The sequence below is a fragment of the Capra hircus genome, chromosome 3 (genome assembly GCF_001704415.2).
Source record: "Capra hircus breed San Clemente chromosome 3, ASM170441v1, whole genome shotgun sequence".
Classification (NCBI taxonomy): domain Eukaryota; kingdom Metazoa; phylum Chordata; class Mammalia; order Artiodactyla; family Bovidae; genus Capra; species Capra hircus.
Window position 1 is genome coordinate 110,422,315 of NC_030810.1, and position 19,402 is coordinate 110,441,716.

The window sequence follows — 19,402 nt, forward strand, 5'->3', positions numbered from 1 at the left end:
GGCCAGGGTAACCATACGTCTTGATAGTCCTCCACAGAGCTACAGCATCATGCTATGGTAGCTAAACGGAGAAGGGGTTCATTGCATTTTCTCAGCCTCCAGGTGGGCTGCTGGGATGAGAAGTATAGATCTTATGCAGGTGGTCGAAAGTTTACTTCATTGGGGAGTTTATGGATCTCTAGCAAGAAGCAGAACTATAATAGTGTCCATAGGTGGGGAGGCCCACCCCGGAGACAAGAAGTGACCTGAGTCAGGGTGCCTGCGGGCGCAGGGCCCGCTCACGGCCCGCGAGGCTGAGCGATCCTCAGGTAACAGTCTGCAGAGGATTCAGGCGGGTCTGGAGCTGGCACCTGAAGCACAAAGGCTGGTGCTTCCTGGGCCCGTTCTTGTTCTGGGCACAGGTGCACACTGTAATTTCTTACCTCTTCTGGACCTGAAGCTGACAGGAGCTTGGCTGGCTTGGTGAGGAAGTCTGCATCACTCCCTTTTCTCCCTTTAGGGGAGTGTAAGATGTACACAGGAGGCCATCCTTCAAGGAGGATGAAGTGTAGCGGCTAAACAGGGGGTTGGGTTTCCCAGGCGACTCGCTGGTAAAGGACCTGACTGCCAGTGGAGGAGACACAGGAGACTCAGGTTTGACCCCTGGGTCGAGAAGCTCCTCGAGAGAAGGAAAGTGCAACCCACTCCAGTATTCTTGCCTGGAAAATCCCATAGACAGAGGAGCCTGACGGGCTACAGTCCAGGGGTCACAGGGGGTGGGACACGACTAAGCATACAGTATAGAGTGTTGTCCCAGCGGTGAGAACCTTCCAAGGTTAACTCCAAAGTGGTGTTGGCGCAGAGCTGATGGATGTGATGAAGCTGTTGAAAGAGGCTGGATAACAGCTGCGCGGCAGCAAAAATTTTTTTTACAATTGACGGTGGGACTGGTGTCTCTCAGATAGTCATGTGCTCAGGCCTTAGGAATGAATGATTTTAAAACACTAAAATAAGGGACTTCCTTGATGGTCCAGTAGTTAAGATTCCACACTTCCCATGCAGGGGGTGTGGGTTTGATTCCTTGGGGAACTAAGATCCCACATGCTGTGTGTGGCATGGCCAAAAAAAAGAAAACTGAAATAAAATTATCCCATTATGGAAGGGGAGTCAGCAGGGAAGGGATACATGTATATATATGGCTGAGTCTCTTTGCTGTCCATCTGAAACTGTCACAGCATTATTAATTGGCTATGTTGTTGTTATCTCTCAGTCCTATCCAACTCTTTTGCAAGCCCATGGCCTGTGGCCTGCCAGGATCCTTTGTCTATGGAATTCTCCAGGCAAGAATACTGGAGTGGGTTACCATGTCCTTCTCCAGGAGATCTTCCTGACACAGGGATCGAACCCATGTCTCTTATGTCTCCTGCATTGGCAGGCAGGTTCTTTACCACTGAGCTACCTGGGAAGCCAACTGGCTCTACTCCAGTATAAAATGAAAAGTTTTTTTTTTTTTTAATGAAGAATACCAAATCATTAAAAAAAAAAAAAATTATCCCATTGTATTTGCCACTACCTGAGGCCCTTAACAGTATGAGGCCATTTGGCCCTGGCTATGAATTCAGCCTCCTCTAAGAACTGCAGCTGAGCAGCAAGCACCTGAAGTTAAGGGCACCAGCGCTGGAAGCTCTCTCTCAATGGGTCTGATCTGGGGGAAGAGGGCCCAAGGGAACAAGGAAGGCAGCTTGCAAGAGTACGTGGGAACACCAGAGGTACAGACAGCATCAAGAAGTGAGACATGGAATTCCTTTAGTACTTGACGAATTCCAGAAACTACTAGATGCCTTTTATTTTGAAGGGAGCCATTCTCTTCTATTATGTGAATGCATCTCAATGTTCTGTGAAATTGTGTCCTAGGAACTCACTCTTGGGGTGACTGACTTTGTTTTTATCTCTCCGGGCTGGCAGAGAGGTGGTACTTCCAGAAACTGCTGTAGAACAGTAGTTCTGGTGAGGCAAGCCTAGGTACGACAACTGTCCTACACGTCATTATTAATGAGCTACTGGGAAATGTTCAGGGCATGGTAAGCCTAAAAACCCATCACTGAGGGCTCAGTCTGAACCACACCTGGAATTTTTGGTTGCGGTTTCCTCCTACATCCTCCCTGCACCCCACAGGACGAGCTTTGTGAGGCCCCAGTGCCCCACAACCGAGCCAGGGCATTGGAAAGCAATGAGGGGGGAACTGCTCATAACGCACCTTGCCTGAGTCCCTGGTAATCCCAGCTTAGTTAGCACTTCATCCAGCAAGCCAGCAGTGCCAGTATGGAATGAGGACGGCTCATGGGAAAACCCCTTCAAGGCTTATTTCCACGCTCTGGGAGTGAATAGACTGACCTTTCCAGGACCTCTGTTCTTAGTTCAGCCACAGTCAGATAGTTCCCTTCTCCCTCCCACCAAAGCCTGAGAATTATGTGCTTAGAGGGCACTTGGGAACCATGGGCAGCGGTTCCCAGGAAGCGATCCTTCCTTCGTTCTATAATTGCTTGTTGATGGATTACTCTGCGCTAGAAATTATGCTAAGCTGGAAACTTAACATGAATCATAGGCATGGCCCCACACTCTCAGTCCAGCAGAGGAGAGAGACACACAAGGCATCATGCACAGACAATGTGAGGAGGGTTAGGAGAGCAGAAGGCTAGAAGACCACACGCATGGGCATCTGATCTTTGGGGAGGAAAGGGATAGGACTAGGGCTGGGCCCAGGTACCTGGAAAAGGGCCAGAACCCAGGGGCACAAGGAGGCAGTGGGAAGAAGAGGGGTAGAGTGAGGATCAGAATGCACTGGGCCTGGATGAAATTTTGCTAGGGAGATGGATTCTTCCAGACGTCTCTTTTCTGCAATTGTTCTAATGGTAGGTGCTTCTGTCTTTGAGCTTAAAAAGGAAGTATAGCACTATGGAGAATAGTATGGAGATTCCTTTAAAAACTAGGAATAAAACTACCACATGACCCAGCAATCCTACTACTGGGCATATACCCTGAGAAAACCATAATTCAAAAAGACGCAGGTACGCCAATGTTCGTTGTGGCACCATTTACAACAGGCAGGACATAGAGGCAACAGAGATGTCCATCGGTAAATGAATGGATAAAGAAGTTGTGGTCCATACATACAATGGAATATTACTCACTCATTAAAAGGAGCAAATTTAAGTCGGTGCTAGTGAGGTGGCAACCCACTCCAGTGTTCTTGCCTGGAGAATCCCAGGGACAGGGGAGCCTGGTGGGCTGCCATCTATGGGGTTGCACAGAGTTGGAAATGACTGAAGTGACTTAGCAGCAGCAGCAGCAGTGAGGTGGATGAATCTAGAGTCTGTAATACCGAGGGAAGTATGTCAGGAAGAGAAAAATATTGTATATTAACACATATATTTGGAACCTAGAAAAATGATACTGATGAACCTGTTTGCAGAACAAGAATAAAGATGCAGACACAGAGAAGAGACTTAGAGAAACAACAGGGGAAGGAAAGGGTGGGGCGAATTGAGAGAGTAGCATTGAAGCAGCTACATTACCATATATAAAACTAGTGGCAAGCTGCTGTATAACACAGGAAGCTCAACCTGATGCTTGGTGACAACCTGGAGGAGGGGGATGGTGTGGGAGGTGGGATGGAGATTCAAGAGAGAGGGAGTATATGTACACTTATGGCTGATTTGGGTTGTTGTATGGCAGAAACCAACAAAACATTGTAAAGCACTTATCCTCCAATTAAAAAGATTAAATAATTGTTAAAAAAAGAGGCAGAATAGCTTCTGGAGTGATACATGAAATTCTGAATATAGTGTGCTTGTGCGTGCTGAATCACGTCAGGCTCTTTGCAACCCCGTGGACTGTAGCCTGCCAGGCTCCTCTGTCCACTGGCTTTTTCAGGCAGGAATACAAGAGTGGGTTTCCATTTCCTTCTCCCTCTGAATATAGTAAATACACTCAAATCCCTGATTTATTCATGGGCAACCGGAGAAGGCAATGGCACCCCACTCCAGTACTCTTGCCTGGAAAATCCCATGGATGGAGGAGCCTGGTAGGCTGCAGTCCATGGGGTCTCGAAGAGTCGGACACAACTGAGTGACTTCCCTTTCACTTTTCACTTTCATGCACTGGAGAAGGAAATGGCAACCCACTCCAGTGTTCTTGCCTGGAGAATCCCAGGATGGGGGAGCCTGGTGGGCTGCCATCTATGGGGTCGCACAGAGTCAGACACGACTGAAGCGACTTAGCAGCAGCAGCAGCAGCAGAGTCCAATTTGTCCTATGTTATATGGTCTGATGGCTTTGACCCCCTCCCAAGGGTTGAAGCTAGCATAGCAAGATTTTTAACTGACAGCCCAAGTTCTCGGGAATGAGCTACTTAAACCCCTGTGGAATAACAGCAGTGGTCTGTTAGCTCTTGGAGAGAGAGGTGAAGGACTGGGGACCTCTCTGAAGATGACTCTGCTCTCTTTCCCTCCCCTTCCAACCCAGGTGATTATGGTAACAGGGGATCATCCCATCACAGCCAAGGCCATTGCCAAGGGTGTGGGCATCATCTCAGAGAGCTCTGAGACAGCAGAGGACATTGCTGCCCGGCTCAAGATCCCTGTCAGCAAGGTCAATCCTAGGTGAGACCCCCCTAAAGAACTCAGATATACCATTTTCCCCCCTCCATCCTTAGCTTGCTCCACCATCTAAAGCTTTCTGAGGTTCTTTCTGTAGGTAGGTAAAACATAATAGGAAAATGACCAAGCGACTGTGTCAGTAGGTTTTCAGATGAAGGTGGGCCAAAGAAGAAGGCAGAGAAGAGGGACGGAGGTGGGGGGCAGGGATACAGTGCGCCAGTCTCACGGCTGGGGACAAGTTGAGGGGATGGGGCTGAAAGGAGAAACATGCAGGTTATAGCAAAGATGACTGTGAGGGTACCAGGATGCCTGGTGAATTCTCAATACCTGGAGCTAACCTTTAGAAATTCCCCTTCCTCAGGGACGCCCAAGCCATTGTGGTGCATGGCTCAGAACTAAAGGATATGAACTCTGAGCAGCTTGATGAGATCCTCCAAAAACACACTGAGATCGTGTTCGCTCGGACCTCGCCCCAGCAGAAGCTCCTCATTGTAGAGGGATGTCAGAGGCTGGTAAGGGAGACCAAGGAGGCTTGGGAAGTCACCCAGCCCGCCCCAAACCAAGCAGAGCAACATGTGGGCTGGGCTGGAGGAGGAGCCAGAGAGCATCCGATTGTGAACCCCTGAGACAGGCATCTATCTGGGGGCTCCCTGACAGTTTTGCTGTCTCAGGAGGTGCAGGAGAAGGAAGGGCCAAGAAGCCATATCAAGAAACAAGGGATGATGGAATCAAGCTGACCTTTGGGACGGGGCCTGAACCTGATACAGTGTTATTTCACTCCCTCTGTGCTTCCTCCAGGGAGCCATTGTGGCGGTGACGGGGGATGGGGTGAACGACTCCCCGGCGCTGAAGAAGGCGGACATCGGCATCGCCATGGGCATCGCCGGCTCCGACGTGTCTAAGCAGGCCGCCGACATGATCCTACTGGATGACAACTTTGCTTCCATTGTCACGGGTGTGGAGGAGGGTGAGGAAGCTGGGTGCCCAGGGTAGGGACTTACTTGGCCCTCAGACTCAGGTGAGAGTTGATACACATTATTCTCATTTCCTTTGCCCATCTTCCAACCTCCTGTACACACTGGGAAAAATCACTGTAAGTCACAGTCTTGCAAATTGGACTCAGCTGGTCCTTAGACCATCACTATGTGGAAACTTTATGTGATTGGAGGAAAGTCCAGATTGTCCAGGCAGCTCCAGTGCAGCATAGCTTGTTTGTTTCTCTCATGGAGAGTCAGGAGACCCTACCTGAATCTGCTGTAGGTTTCTACTGTAGGATTCTACTGTAGGTTTCAGGGTGTAGCCATATCCATAAGACTACTCTGTACTTCACAATTTCAGGAGGACTTTGAGGCAACCTGTTGTCTGAATGATGTTGACATATCAAGGTCATTTGGAGCCTGACTGAATGAGCCAAATCAAGTCCCCTCTTTCACAGAGACAATTCCCATTGGTGAAGCCCAGATTTCTGCTTCCTGGGCTCCCTGATATTTGTCTGGAGCTATGAATTAAAACCTATTACAATCCACATAATAATAATGATTAACATTATACTGAAACCATGAATGATCCTCAGTATTGAGACCTTGTATAATCCTCAGTATTGTATGTCCACTCAATTCAATAAACTTTTGTGCATCAACTATGTATCAGGCACTATTCTAGATGCTGGGGATTCAACAATGGGGAGTAAAAAGACACCTCCTTGCTCTCAGGTACCTTAATTTCTAGTTGAATTAAGATAGATAGAAAATCAACTGAACAGTATAATAAAAGAAGACAAGTGCAATGGGAAAAAAGTAAGTAAAGCAGGGAGTGGAAGGAGGGTGACACTCTTTTAAAAGGTTTTCAGGAAAGGATTCAAGCCATCTTGCAATGCAGAAGGAATGAAGCTCAGAGAGGTGAGGGGTGCCCAAGATCACAAGTTAGTTGTGGCAGAAAAAGCAACTGGAACCCACACCCAGGGTCTTTCCATTTCAGCCTTAATTTTTTTTAATTGAAGTATAATGGACTTACCACATTGTGTTAGTCTCTGGTGTATAGTGGAGTGACTCAGTTCTACATATACGTAATTCTTCCCTTTGATAATCCTAAGTCTAGTTTTCCACGTCTGTGAGTCTGTCTGCTTTGTAAATTCACTCGTGTCATATTCTAGATTTTACATGTAGGTGATGTCATATGGTATTTGTCTTTGTCTGACTTACTTCACTTAGTATGATAATCTCTAGTTCCATCCATGTTGCTGCAAATCCAGCCTTAATCTTCTTAGGGCTTTTATACTGGCATTCTCAGACATCTCAAAGTATTAACCAGGCCCCAGCCTGCTTGATTTTCAGAGATCAGATGATAGTAGCCATGTTGAATCCAAGAACGCAGAGTATACAAATCTGACATGCTTAAATCATGGCTTTAACTAACAGTCACACAATTTAGAAACAAAACTCAGGCTGCCACGGCCCAAGACCCTTTCACGGACTGTGTGACACTGCTTTGTAGTGGCCTCTCTGCCCAGGAGCTGGTTTGTGGGAGGTGTGATGTCTCTGTGCTGCTCACAGAAGGTTGACCATCCTTCCCAGGCCGCCTGATCTTTGACAACCTGAAGAAATCCATCGCCTACACCCTGACCAGCAACATCCCCGAGATCACCCCCTTCCTGATGTTCATCCTCCTCGGCATCCCCCTGCCTCTGGGCACCATAACCATCCTCTGCATTGACCTGGGCACTGACATGGTAAGGACCAAGCTGGGACCCAGCTCGTGGAACTCCTGTGAAATGGACTGAGTTGGGACAATCTATGTCAGGCAGAGGGGCAGAGCTTGAGTGACTTCTCTGAGTTTTCTTCTGAACTGTGTGTTCCCTGTTGCTTCCACCCTCCATCCTCCAGGTCCCTGCTATCTCCTTGGCTTATGAGTCAGCTGAGAGTGACATCATGAAGAGGGCTCCAAGGAACGCAAAGACTGATAAGCTGGTGAATCACCGTCTCATTGGCATGGCCTACGGACAGATTGGTGCGGCTGCAGGAATGAGGGGTGGAAGGGAGTGGGGAGAGGCTGCCCCAGAAGGGTCATGAGGCCAGTCTTGGTTTGGAAGTTCAGGGAGCTATCTTCTTAATTATAAACTGTGCTAGGACTTGGCACAAAAAACCACTATCTCTGATCTGCTCTTGACTTAAGGATCCAGTCAGAAAGGCGCAAACACACACGAAAGAACGGCAGGTTGTTTTCCGAGTGCCACATACTGAGTACAGATAGGACACACTACAGGAATACGAGGCAGAAGGACTCACCAATCTTGCGGACAGAGAGGCCTTGCGGAGGAGACAGGACTTAGACTTGGGGCCGGAAGATAGGGCTCAGCTAATGAATGGACGGTCAGACACGGACCAGGCGATACCTGGTTGCTGAAGAGTGAATAAATCAAGTTGGTGGAGTGCTTATTCCTGATAAAGAAGTAGTGGGAAACGAGGCTGTGGACACAGTATTTATAGTGGGTCCAAGTCTCAAAAGACACTTCTTTATTCTTGAGTAGCCAGGCACAATGCGGGTAAAGGCAAGAGATATGGACAGAGGAGACACTATCAGTATTTAGAGATGGAAACATATAGAAAAGGCACAGATTTAGGAGCCATATCTATGTTTGAATCTCAGTATCACAACTTACTACCTGTACCACTCTGGATAATGACTGAATCTTTTCATGCTTCAGTTTTCCCACTGATGAAACGTAAATGATAATTCAGAATTGCTGTGAGAATCACTGTGCAGGTATCTGCAGTGACAGCTCTGTGGTCAGTAGGCAAACATTAGCATCAGCCGGCTAAGGTTTCCAGGCGTGGGGATGGAGGTTTTGACCAACGGAGAGGCATGGAGCAGATGCGAGAAATGCGAGGGGAAGAGAGGACTTGATGAGTGTCCTGGTGTCAGAGGAAGTGGGCAGGAGTCCAGCATTCACTCGGTGGAGAGAGAGAGAATGAACCCCCTCTCAGGTCCTTTCCAGTTTTACGGCTATATAACGCTGGGTTACAGCTTAGAAACCAGTGTCAGACTTTGGAGGCAAGTCCAACAGAGAGGGCAGGGTCAGATCACTGATGGCATGAATCTTCAACATTACAGCTCAGACACACATCAACCCTGCTCTAGAAGCAAGTCCCAGGCGCCACCTCTTCCGTGGTCTGCCTTTTGAGATCCTCCTCTGAGCGAGGTTCCCCTGACCTCTAACTATCACTGACAGGGATGATCCAGGCTCTGGCAGGATTCTTCACCTACTTTGTGATCTTGGCTGAGAATGGTTTTAAGCCTCCTGATCTGCTGGGCATCCGCGTCACCTGGGAAAATCGATACATCAATGACCTGGAGGACAGCTATGGACAGCAGTGGGTGAGTGAAAGGCAAGGTAGTAAATGCTGGCCAATAAGAGTGAAGAAGTCACCAGCAGAAATGGGTTTAGCAGAAGACACCAGGCAGACAGAGGTGATCCTCATCTCCAGTCCTACAGGAGCTTTCTAACATTTGACCTCAACCTCGGATCACATCAGCAAACATTCTTCTCTTTGTTTACGATGACTTCATTTCTGTTCATTACGACTGTCTGTTGCCTGTTCATATCGTCCTGGGTCTTTCTGGCTTCCTTGGACCTGGAAATCTTTGTCAATCAACTTTTGGGAGGCTGATTTCCAGGTTCTAATCATCACTGCCCCAGAAATGAGTGCTGGATCCTCTTTCTCCTGTTAGTCTCCTTTTCCATGGGAGTTCAAAGAATAGGATTTTAAATCTGAAAACTTATTTTCTTTGTATATTCTCTTCCTTGTCATTCTAAACTGTTTAAACTTAGAGGATGCCTCTCTGTATTAGTCATTCCTACCAACCAAGATAAATGAGGTCTAAACTGAAGCCCCTTATCCAAAAATATGTATTTAAGAATTTTAGTAAGTATGTATTTGTGAACACTTCCGTCCCAATTTCTGAGACAGTGGGAGATGTGACACCAGTTTTTGCTAGAATCATAGGACCAGAGACTTCACATACAGTCTGTGGAGGACAAGATGGCCTATTCTTCATCCTACAAATGAGGAATCTGAGTCTGGAAAGGTTTAGTGACTTGCTCAAAGCCCCACAGTGAATCCCTACAAGAGCTGGACTAGAATTCTGGATTGATTCCTGCCCAGCACTTTCCCATGTCACCATGATGCCTCCAAACCAAGCTAACTGCAGGGTTCTCAAAAGTACGTTAAAATCAAGAACACTTGGAACGCTGGCTCGCACACACAGTTCAGTTCAGTTCAGTCACTCAGTCATGTCCGACTCTTTGCGACCCCATGGACTGCAGCAAGCCAGGCCTCCCTGTCCATCACCAACTCCCGGAGTTGCTCAAACTCATGTCCATTGAGTTCATGATGCCATCCAACCATCTCATCCTCTGTCGTCCCCTTCTCCTCCTGCCTTCAATCCTCCCCAGCACCAACAAGTCGGTTCTTTGCATCAGGTGGCCAAAGTATTGGAGTTTCAGCTTCAGCATCAGTCCTTCCAATGAATATTCAGGCCTGATTTCCTTTAGGATGGACTGATTTGATCTCTTTGCAGTCCAAGGGACTCTCAAGAGTCTTCTCCAACAGATTTCCACTATCTGAGCCTCTCGAGGCCGACAGATGTCAGTATCCCCACTAGCAAGGTCCAAAGATGCCCAGAGTCCTCCCTGCTGTGTACCTTGTCAACATCTCCTTAATCCTCGGATCAAGCCCCTTGTTAGTTTTACACCTTGAAACCATCTCCCTGCTACCAAGATGAAGCTTGTCATATGTTTATTTACAATCAACTAATGATAATTAAAATTAATTTGAATTAACATCAAATTATGTCAGCAACGTCTTAAGATATTGCAAAACGGATTGAGAACAACTGCCCTGCCAAACAAATGCCATAAAGGCGAGGTCTATGCCTCTTCCACTGCTGCAATCTTCAGATTATCAAGTATAGAGCTTCCTCCCTAGGAGGTACCCTACATACTGCTAATACCTCTGGCAGTAATTCAGTTGGTCACCGTTCATTCATTTAGCAAATATTTGTTGAGCATCTTCTATGCACTGGAGACTGTTTTGTCCCTGGGATATGGTAGTGAACAAAAATAGCCAAGAGACTGCTCTTGTGGAGGTTATATTCTAGTTAGGGGCACAGGGTGGGAAGGGAGAAAGATAATAGCCAAATAGATAACATACCGGGTTCATAGATTGTAAGCCCAAGAGGAGTCCAAAGAAGTGTTGGAATGGGGATACTAAAGTAGGTGAGATTGAAAGATGAAGATGGTGAACAGAGAGAAAAGAGGTGCTTGAGAGTGAAATCACAGAAAAAATGTGGCTATTGAAAAAGACATCTGGAGTTTAATCATGGGAGCAAGCAATCAGGTGGGGAAGGGAGTATACCATTGGAGTAGAAGATGAAGACACTGTGAGACCACGGTATGGGAAGGATCATCACCATGGATATTTAAATCTCCAAAGATGAGGACAGGCGCTGTTAGAATGACAGTGAGTCAGAAACTAAAATTTTCGTGATGATGGGAGTGGTTTGGTTTCGGTAGCTGGCTGCAGAGGCAGGGGTGGCATGATCTGATGCACAGAAATGTGCTGACTGGTCTCATTCCAAGTTCAGTGCTTGGCTCATCAATTTCCAGCTTTTGTTTTCTATTGTTTTGGACTCTATGGTGGTGGTGATAGTTTAGTATCTAGGTCGAGTCCAACATTTGCAACCCCATGCACTATAGCCCTCTAGGTTCCTCGGTCCATGGGATTTCCAGGCAAGAATATTGGAGCAGGGTGCCATTTCCTTCTCCAGGGGATCTTCCCACCCAGGGATTGACCCTGCGTCTCTTGCCCTGTAGGCAGATTCTTTATCACTGAACCACCAGGGAAGCCCTTAGGGCTCTGTATTTCCCTCCAAGTACAGCTCTGACCACATCCCATGAAGCTCTACCTGTAGTATCTCGCTATTGTTCGGTCCTACACATTTTCCAATTTTTTATTCAAGCTACAAGTTATTTATAAACATGCTGTTTTAAAAAAAGACTTTGTTTGATGTTGACCACTTTTTCAAGTCTTTATTGAGTTTTGTTACAATATTGCTTCTCTTGTTTTTTTGTTTTGGTTTTTTTGGCCGTGAGGCACGTGGGATCTTAGCTCCCCAACCAGAGGTTGAACCCACACCCCCATGCATTGGAAGGTGAAGTCTTAACCAGTCAAGGAAGTCCCACAAACATGTTGTTGTTGTTTTTTTTTTAATGAGCTTTTTCTCCAATCTAATTTAAATGCACCTCTCCTGTGCTTGCACAGCCCTCTGTGATGTCCCTCTTATAACCAGCCTACTGTGCTGACGTCGCGTATTTATCTTCCCCACTGGACTCTTAACTTCCTTCTGTGCAAAATGTGAATGAAAGAATGAATGAATGGACGAGCGAATGCCTCCCACCTGGGCCCACTCTTCGGGTGTCCCTTCCCCTCTGCATGCAGATTCCCTACAGTCCCACCTTCCTTACCTGTTTCCTCAGACCCTGCTTTCCTTTTGAGTCCACCTTCTTTTACACCACTCTTCTGATTAACTTAGTAAATATTTATGAGCCATCCTCCCTACCACTCACTGAACAAAGCATGGGGAGGGAGGACCCAGATAAAAATGAAGAGGTGCTTGCCCTTGAGGGGCTCTCAATCAGATAAGGAAAACATAAACACACAACACAAAGTGAAAAGTGCTATGACAGAGATATGTGAGAAGGGCTGTGGGAATCTAAAGAGGTCCCCTAATTCAGCCTTGGGGTGTGAGAAGGCAGAAGAAAGCAGCAGCCTCTGAGGCATAGCTGAATCCCTCCTGACGCTGATGGCTCCCCTCTGCCCGTCCTTCCCCAGACCTATGAGCAGCGGAAGGTGCTGGAGTTCACGTGCCAAACGGCCTTCTTTGTCAGCATCGTGATCGTGCAGTGGGCTGACCTCCTCATCTGTAAGACCCGCCGCAACTCAATCTTCCAGCAGGGCATGAAGTGAGCGCCGCCCCCCAGCCCCAGCCCCGCCCCAAACTGCACCCCCTATCTCTCCCTGATCACCTCCCTCACCCCATAAACATCTCCTCTCAGAAACAAGATCCTCATATTTGGGATCCTGGAGGAGACAATCCTGGCCGCTTTTCTGTCCTACACTCCAGGCATGGACGTGGCTCTGCGAATGTACCCACTCAAGTGAGTAAGGGGAGGGGGGCAAGGCAAGGCTTCTCTGGGCACAGGGGAAGCATATGGGAGGAAGTGCGGTTGAGTGGGAAGTCGATTGGGGCAGGCGGCACTCAGTGATGTAGAGAGGACTGCCTGTGCTCCCAGAAACGCATCTTATTTGAGGAGGGATTAGGGATGAGTGATTGCACTCACCAGACATGCAAATTTAGTGGATTCACCAGTGCTTAACAGAGTGGTTTCTTTTCTATAATAATGCATGGTATAGCTGTCCTAGGCCACGTATTGCTCGGAACTGATGCAATCATAAAATAGTCTAATCTATGCAAGGCTAATTTTGCTGTACTTCTGCAAATATGTTTTCATATGTATGTATGTATGTGAGTGGGCACACTGAAATTCTTACTGTCTGGTACCTTGTTTGGTTCAAGTCCTATGTTTTCATTTTTTATATTAGTATATGCTTATGAAATTTTTTCATTTAACAGTTTTGTAGAGAAAGAACCAAAACTCCCATTTCACTCCCCCTTCCCCCAACTCTGAATTGGAGCCTCTATTAATGATTTAGTATGTATTCTCCCAACTGATTTTCTACGTGTTTATTCATTTTGCTCACCTTTCTGTTCCTTGCAGTGTTTTACACAATGTTTTGCATTGTGTAGCTGCTAAATTAATGTTTACTAAGATACTGGCACTGCCCTTAGATGCTGATAATTCCAGGTTTGAATTTCAACTGTACTGTATATTATCCTATGATCTTGGACAAGTCGGTAACCTCTCTGAGCCTCAGCTTCACGGCAAAGTCTCGATAACACACATCTGGCAGACTGTCCGAGAATTACATGTAGCGATGCATATAACACATGGAGCATGGCACCTGGGGGGCACTTTGCTAATAGTAGCTCAGCTGATGTTGCTAATCATGTCAACATACAAATGCTAGTAAGTGTGGTTGGGCCTTAACCATGCTCCCAAACACGGTGTATAAACCTTGACCATTGAACTCATCACCTAACACTGTGATTACTTATTCCGTGTGTTTTTCTCTTTTCTCCAATCACTTGAGCTTCTTGAGATCAAAGACCATCATGTCTTCAGTTCCATTTCCGCAGGACCTAGCACAGAGTAGACATATGGTACCAGCTGTTGAATGGCTGCGTGACTGTATGTATGTAACTGCTTCTATCGGTTGAAGGGCATGTGTGTGCACACATCGCCATGGCCTAGGCCTGCTCTGTCCAACAGGGTAGCCACCATCCTTATGCAACTACTGAGCTCTTGAAATGTGGCGAGACTGAGAAATGGAATTTATAATTTTAGTTTACCGAAAGTTAAAAACTAAGGCACTGTCAAGTATTTTTCTATTAAACACAACTTTATTGTTTTGGTTGGACTACATTTTCCACCAAAAATTTAGTGTCTTACTTGAGACACACTGTCAGTGTAAAATACTCACTGGATTTCAAGGGCTGGGGATAAAAAAGGGAGGTAAAATAACTAATTAAACATGTTTATATTGACTATGTATTGAAACAATAATCTTTTGGATATTTGGGGCTAAATGAAATATTAAAATAACTTTACTTGTTTCATTTTCATGTGGCTACTAGAAAATATAAATTTCACATGTGGCTTACAGTATATTTCTATCAGACAGTGCTGGTCTAGGCCATCTCTCTTTCAAGGGACAAATGTGGTCCTGACCCTACCCTCTCTGGAGTCAGCTCCTTGGTCTATTGAAGAGGTTCAGGAAAAAAAAGATTTCCCCATCTGTGCAATATGGAGGAGTATATATGTTCCCTGGCAAGATATCCCCCATATCCAGTTTCAGACGGACCATCCTGCTTGTGGGTGCAAGAGCTAGAGGACCTGGAAAGCAAAGGGGGCTCTCCCTCAGTGACTCCATGGAAACCAGTATACAATCTCCATGAACACGGAATATGCCTCTTGGATGACACTTATCCCACTCTGTCCTCACTGGCTTTTTAATATTCCTGTCCTGGGCCCTCCACCCTCACTCTCCAGGCTCTGGCCTCCTCAAAAGGTAGGAATCAACTTTCCACACTGAAGCAAAGTAGGCTCAAAATAGCCTGGAGTTAAAATTCTCAGATCCTCCCCACCACTCTGCAAAACAAAGAACTCTCTCACCCGAAGGAAAAAATGGACATTAAGGTTGGTTACCCCAGCTCCCGGCTGGTCCAGCCTCTGGCCGATCTCCAGAATTCCTTGCCCGAGCCATTTAAGAGATAACTACTCCAAACCACCTTGGAGAAGAACAGGCCCCCCTTAAGACAGTAGATTTCCACATGTGTGCCTATATATACTTACTCTTCTTTTGGGTTGGTGCAGCAGCTCACTAATCTGACTGCTGCCCCTTCTCGCCTCATTAAAGGCAATCTGCTCCTGTAAAGTGCCGGTCTCATTCTTTTTCCGAGCCTCCGAACCTCGCCTTCTCTAACTCCCTTACCCCACATACACAATAAACAAAACACTCGATTCCCAGCCACGCTCTCTGCGCCTGCCTTTCTCAGGCGCCTCTCTCCTCTGCTGACCAGCTTTTGCTCTCTTCAGGATAACCTGGTGGCTCTGTGCCACCCCCTACAGCCTCCTCATCTTTGTGTATGATGAAATAAGAAGACTCATCATTCGTCGTTATCCCGGCGGTGAGGCTCCCCCACACCTTGGCCTGGGAGGTCACTAGGCTCCTGACTGGCTGTCCCATTGCAGATGGTTCCTGCAGCCCCATGGCCCCTCTCCCCAGGTCACTGCCTGGCCTGTGCAGTGCCTGGACCCTGCCCTCTAGTCCTTGACCCCACCACGCTGCGCCTTCCAATCCTTGGGGCCCTGCCTTCCCCGCTCAGGCCTCCCACCCTGTCCTGGCTCATCTTTCTGTTTTTCTCCCCTTGATGCCTTCCCCGGTTCACTCTGGTCTCTTCTCTTCTACAGGCTGGGTGGAGAAGGAGACCTACTACTAACCCCAAAAGAGGAGGAGCTCACACGACATCGGGGTGTTCTGAGGGCCAGGTGGGGGAGGTTTAGAGGCAATAAGCTTGGGAAAACATCCGAGAGAGCATATTAGTTGGGGCAGAGAGATGCCGAGAGGAAGAACCTTGGATAAGAGAGACAGGCGATCCTAGGGCTGGGCTGATGGCACCATGGGTAGGAGATGAGGTGGGGGTGAGGGGAGCCCAGCCTATGTCTTCCTGGAGCCCAGCGAGGGGCTCAGTAACCAGTCAGGAGAGTAAACATTTGCATCGGCCCTCAGCTCCTGGATGTGTCGCATCTGGTTTTCGGAGATGCTCTCTCCCTAGATCTCCATTCAGGGTGGCCGGGCAGGGGGAGTCTTTCAGGGGCCTGGCTGGGAAGGGGTCAGAATCAAGCATCCCTGCCCGCTGAGGGTATCCCCTCAAAGTTACTCTCCATTTCAACTGATAGCAAGGACAGGACAAGTCAAGCTGGGATCAGAGAAACGGAGGGGATGAGAAAGGAGCAGGATGCCACACCTTATAGCTGGGTCGCAGCACCCACTCAGGTCCTCAGATAATGTACAGACTCGTAGAATCTTCATGCTAGAAGACACCTCATTTCATCAGGAAGGACAGGAGGTCCAGAGAGGTTAAACAATTTGGAAGGGGCTGTGTGGTACGAGGTGACTGTGGAGGCTACCACTCCACCTCTGAGGATGATCTGGTGTCCCTGCCCTCAGCCCTAGGCATCAGGGCATCTGACCCCATCCCATCCCTTGGCCATTTTCCCTGGCGTAGCCTTGCAGCAGAGACTGAAACGATGCTGTCTGGATGCCTGTAGCCTTTGCTTCAGGCATAGCACCTGCCCCTCATGCTCCAGCTCAATACAGGTGATGGCCGCTCCCCAAAGCTTGGCCTCTGAGCCTGAGCCTGGCACTTGCTGCATCTCAGGTCACTGTGGAGTCCCCAGGAGCTTTCTCTCCTGCCCACCCTCGGCGGCAGCTCTTCCTTCCTCTTCACCCACTCACTGGCTTTTGCTCTGTGAGCTGGTCTACTCTGCCCTGTGGTTCGGTTCACTCTCAGGCTTTTTTTAGAGGAGGGAGTTGGCTATGCCAAAAGCAGAGAGAGAGAGAAATGCTGAGAAAAGCTGGGGGAAATCGTAGACTGTCACCAAAAACAAAGCACATGTGTTAAGAGACTGCACATTATGTCTGGCAGTGGACAAAGGCCTTAGTCACATCATCCATTAATCCGTACAACAAACACATTCTTACCACCCGACCCGGTTTTTTAGATGATTCTGATTCCAGAACTTGTGCCCTTAACCACTTTTCAGGCTAGTCTTACAATGAAGGCTGGGCCAAAAATCTACAAATGCCTCATGAAAAAGGAGTCTGGCGGATGAGAGGCTGTGGGCTAGCAAAGAGAAGGCCCGTCTGTAAGGGACACCTGCCACTTTCCCCCTACACCGGGCACACCCTCCTCAGAGGTCTCTCTCCCACCTGCTCCCCTCCTCCTCCAACACAAGGTCTCCTGGGGACAGGGCTGTATCAGTCTGGGGTCCTTCCCCGCTGCTGACAGGGCTGAACCAGACCCTGGGAGACAGAGGGGCCAGGGTGTGTGTGTGTGTGTGTGAGGTAGGGAGAGGGGAGTGTGAAACCAGCTCCTCAGGTTTCAGTAGCAGGAGCTTCGGGTGTCTGGTGGGTTAAAAATACAGAGGCCCCAACTTAGGGTCATTTGATACCAGTGGCTGAGCCTGAAGGCAGGGGCCTAGAGGGAAAGGACCGAGTAGAAAGTAGAGAGGAAAGCATCAGAAAGGAGGACAGGGAGGAGAGGAGGGCTGCAGCTGCTGGAAAGGCTCCGGGTGTCTCTGCAGAGCCAGGGGCGAGGAGAGGGAGCAGGACAGGATGAAGCAGCCTGGTAACTGCAGGAGAGGAGGGGAGAATGGAGCAGGCCTGGGCCTTCATCCCATCTCACACCCGGGGATATGAAAGGTCAGATTCAGGATGAACTGAGTCTAATGTCCCAGTGTCTGTCTCAGTGTCCCCCCACCCCCACCCCCAGAGTGCGCACGGCAGGAGGAGTTGGGGCTGGACATCATCTGGTCGTGGACTTCTGGGTGGGTCTGCCCTTCTCTCCTGTAGTCTTTGCGCGGTGGTAGAGAGCGTTGTTTGGCCTCCCTGACTCCAGGAGATGGGTTCTGGGGTCTCTCCAGCTCCAACATGCCCTGCTTAGCGACATCTGGCCTCTCCTGCTCAACAACAGCTGCCTCTCTTGGATGCACTCCTGCCACATTCCTGAGATATTTTCCTGGCCTTCCTTGCTTAGCTGTGTAAGGTCTGCCCCACGGGAGAGGGGAAAAATTCCTCCCCTAACATAATTTCATGGTGCAAAACACATGCTTGCCCCTCCACCATCAGAGATACCTCCGGGCAGGAATGGGGCTGCCGACTTCGATCTGGCTAGCCTCTCTCTGGCCTCTCTTGTGCCTCAGTTTACCTGTGCATGAGCCCTGGGTGGTGATGGGGCCATGAAAAGGGTCCCTCCTTCAAGGTACCCAGAGTTGAACTCATCCACTCTGCCCTCACCCCCAAGCTGGGATCCAGGAAGCGAGAGGCCCATCCTCCCAGCTCTGTTTTGACGCTTAGTGCACAGGATTAATCAACATCCTTGGTTCAGGGCCCCACCTCCTCACGTTTCCCCAGTGTTAATTTTTTCCCCTTATTCTTTATACCTGGTCCTTTTTGTCTTGTCAAAGACGTAGGAATGAGTAGTCGCAACTTGCTTTCCTTGGAATCATTCATCCTGGGGAAGCCTCCTTTCCACCGTGCCCTAGAAAACCAGTCCCATAGGATCAGAGTAGAGAGTACCAGCAGGAGGCCGCAGCCGAATGACTCTCTCCTTCTCATCTCAGGGCTGTGGGCAGAGAAGCCCCAGATCTGCATCTCCCAGGGTGGCTGTGGGCCAGCACTTCACGCCCCACGCCCCGTCCTTCCCCTGCATTCTCCAGTTAGGAGTGTTGAGTGAAGCAAAGGAAACTGGCTGGAGCTGAGCCAGGGTGCCGGTCCTGGACGCGGCTCCATCTTTTATTCGGGGAATGATCTCATCCTTGGTCTTGGTTCTTTAAAGGGAAGTGCAAGGGGTCTCTTTCCTGCAGCCTGGATTGCATTTGTACTCCCCGCCTTCCTCCACAGGATCAAACAAACAGACTTGACCCAGAGGAGAGCCCCAGGTTTTAGGACTCAGAGGCAATACTGTTCCTGTCCCTCCTTTATGAATGTATCACCAGTCCAACCTCTGACCCGGAATACAGCCCAGTTTCCCTCTCTCTGAGTACCCTTGCCCTCCCTCAACTCTCCCTAATTACTCCCAAGCCTTCCCTCCCCCAGCCCCAGCTTCATTTACCTCCGACTCATCTCATCTTATTTTTAGCTCCAGCTTTTTCCTTTCTTAATATGGTGATGAGCTCTTAGGCCAGTGTGGGGACAGGGGCTGAGGAGCCCTGGACATTGGGTGCGGGGGAGGGGAAGGAGGCTCTGGGAGCCTGGGTGAGAGGTGGTGGAGGTAGGAGGATCCCGGCCCTTGTGGAGCCGCCCT

At 48.6% G+C, this 19,402-nt stretch overlaps 1 protein-coding gene and 1 long non-coding RNA gene across 5 annotated transcripts in view; one reads left to right on the forward strand and one right to left on the reverse strand.

The window, feature by feature from the left end:
* Positions 1–15,854, forward strand: part of LOC102186069 (sodium/potassium-transporting ATPase subunit alpha-4) — a 33,347-nt gene extending 17,493 nt beyond the window's left edge. The window contains exons 14-23 of one of the 2 annotated variants that reach the window (XM_005677232.3): positions 4,503–4,639; positions 4,998–5,148; positions 5,435–5,603; positions 7,210–7,364; positions 7,519–7,642; positions 8,865–9,010; positions 12,526–12,656; positions 12,750–12,851; positions 15,411–15,502; positions 15,786–15,854. In XM_005677232.3, coding sequence (XP_005677289.2) covers positions 4,503–4,639; positions 4,998–5,148; positions 5,435–5,603; positions 7,210–7,364; positions 7,519–7,642; positions 8,865–9,010; positions 12,526–12,656; positions 12,750–12,851; positions 15,411–15,502; positions 15,786–15,814 — 1,236 coding nt within the window. In that variant the 3' untranslated portion in view covers positions 15,815–15,854. Of the gene's footprint in view, positions 1–4,502; positions 4,640–4,997; positions 5,149–5,434; positions 5,604–7,209; positions 7,365–7,518; positions 7,643–8,864; positions 9,011–12,525; positions 12,657–12,749; positions 12,852–15,410; positions 15,548–15,785 lie in introns of those variants that run through there. The other variant, XM_013975937.2, reaches the window with a different exon arrangement.
* LOC102185883 overlaps positions 1–19,402 on the reverse strand; it is a 42,809-nt gene that overhangs the window by 11,199 nt on the left and 12,208 nt on the right. Inside the window, exons 4-5 of one of the 3 annotated variants that reach the window (XR_309845.3) lie at positions 18,540–18,637; positions 12,736–13,954 (exon numbers count right to left, since the gene is read on the reverse strand). The exons of 1 other annotated variant lie outside the window; for it this stretch is intronic. This is a non-coding gene — a long non-coding RNA (uncharacterized LOC102185883). Of the gene's footprint in view, positions 1–12,735; positions 13,955–18,539; positions 18,638–19,402 lie in introns of those variants that run through there. One more of the 3 variants, XR_001917881.1, reaches the window with a different exon arrangement.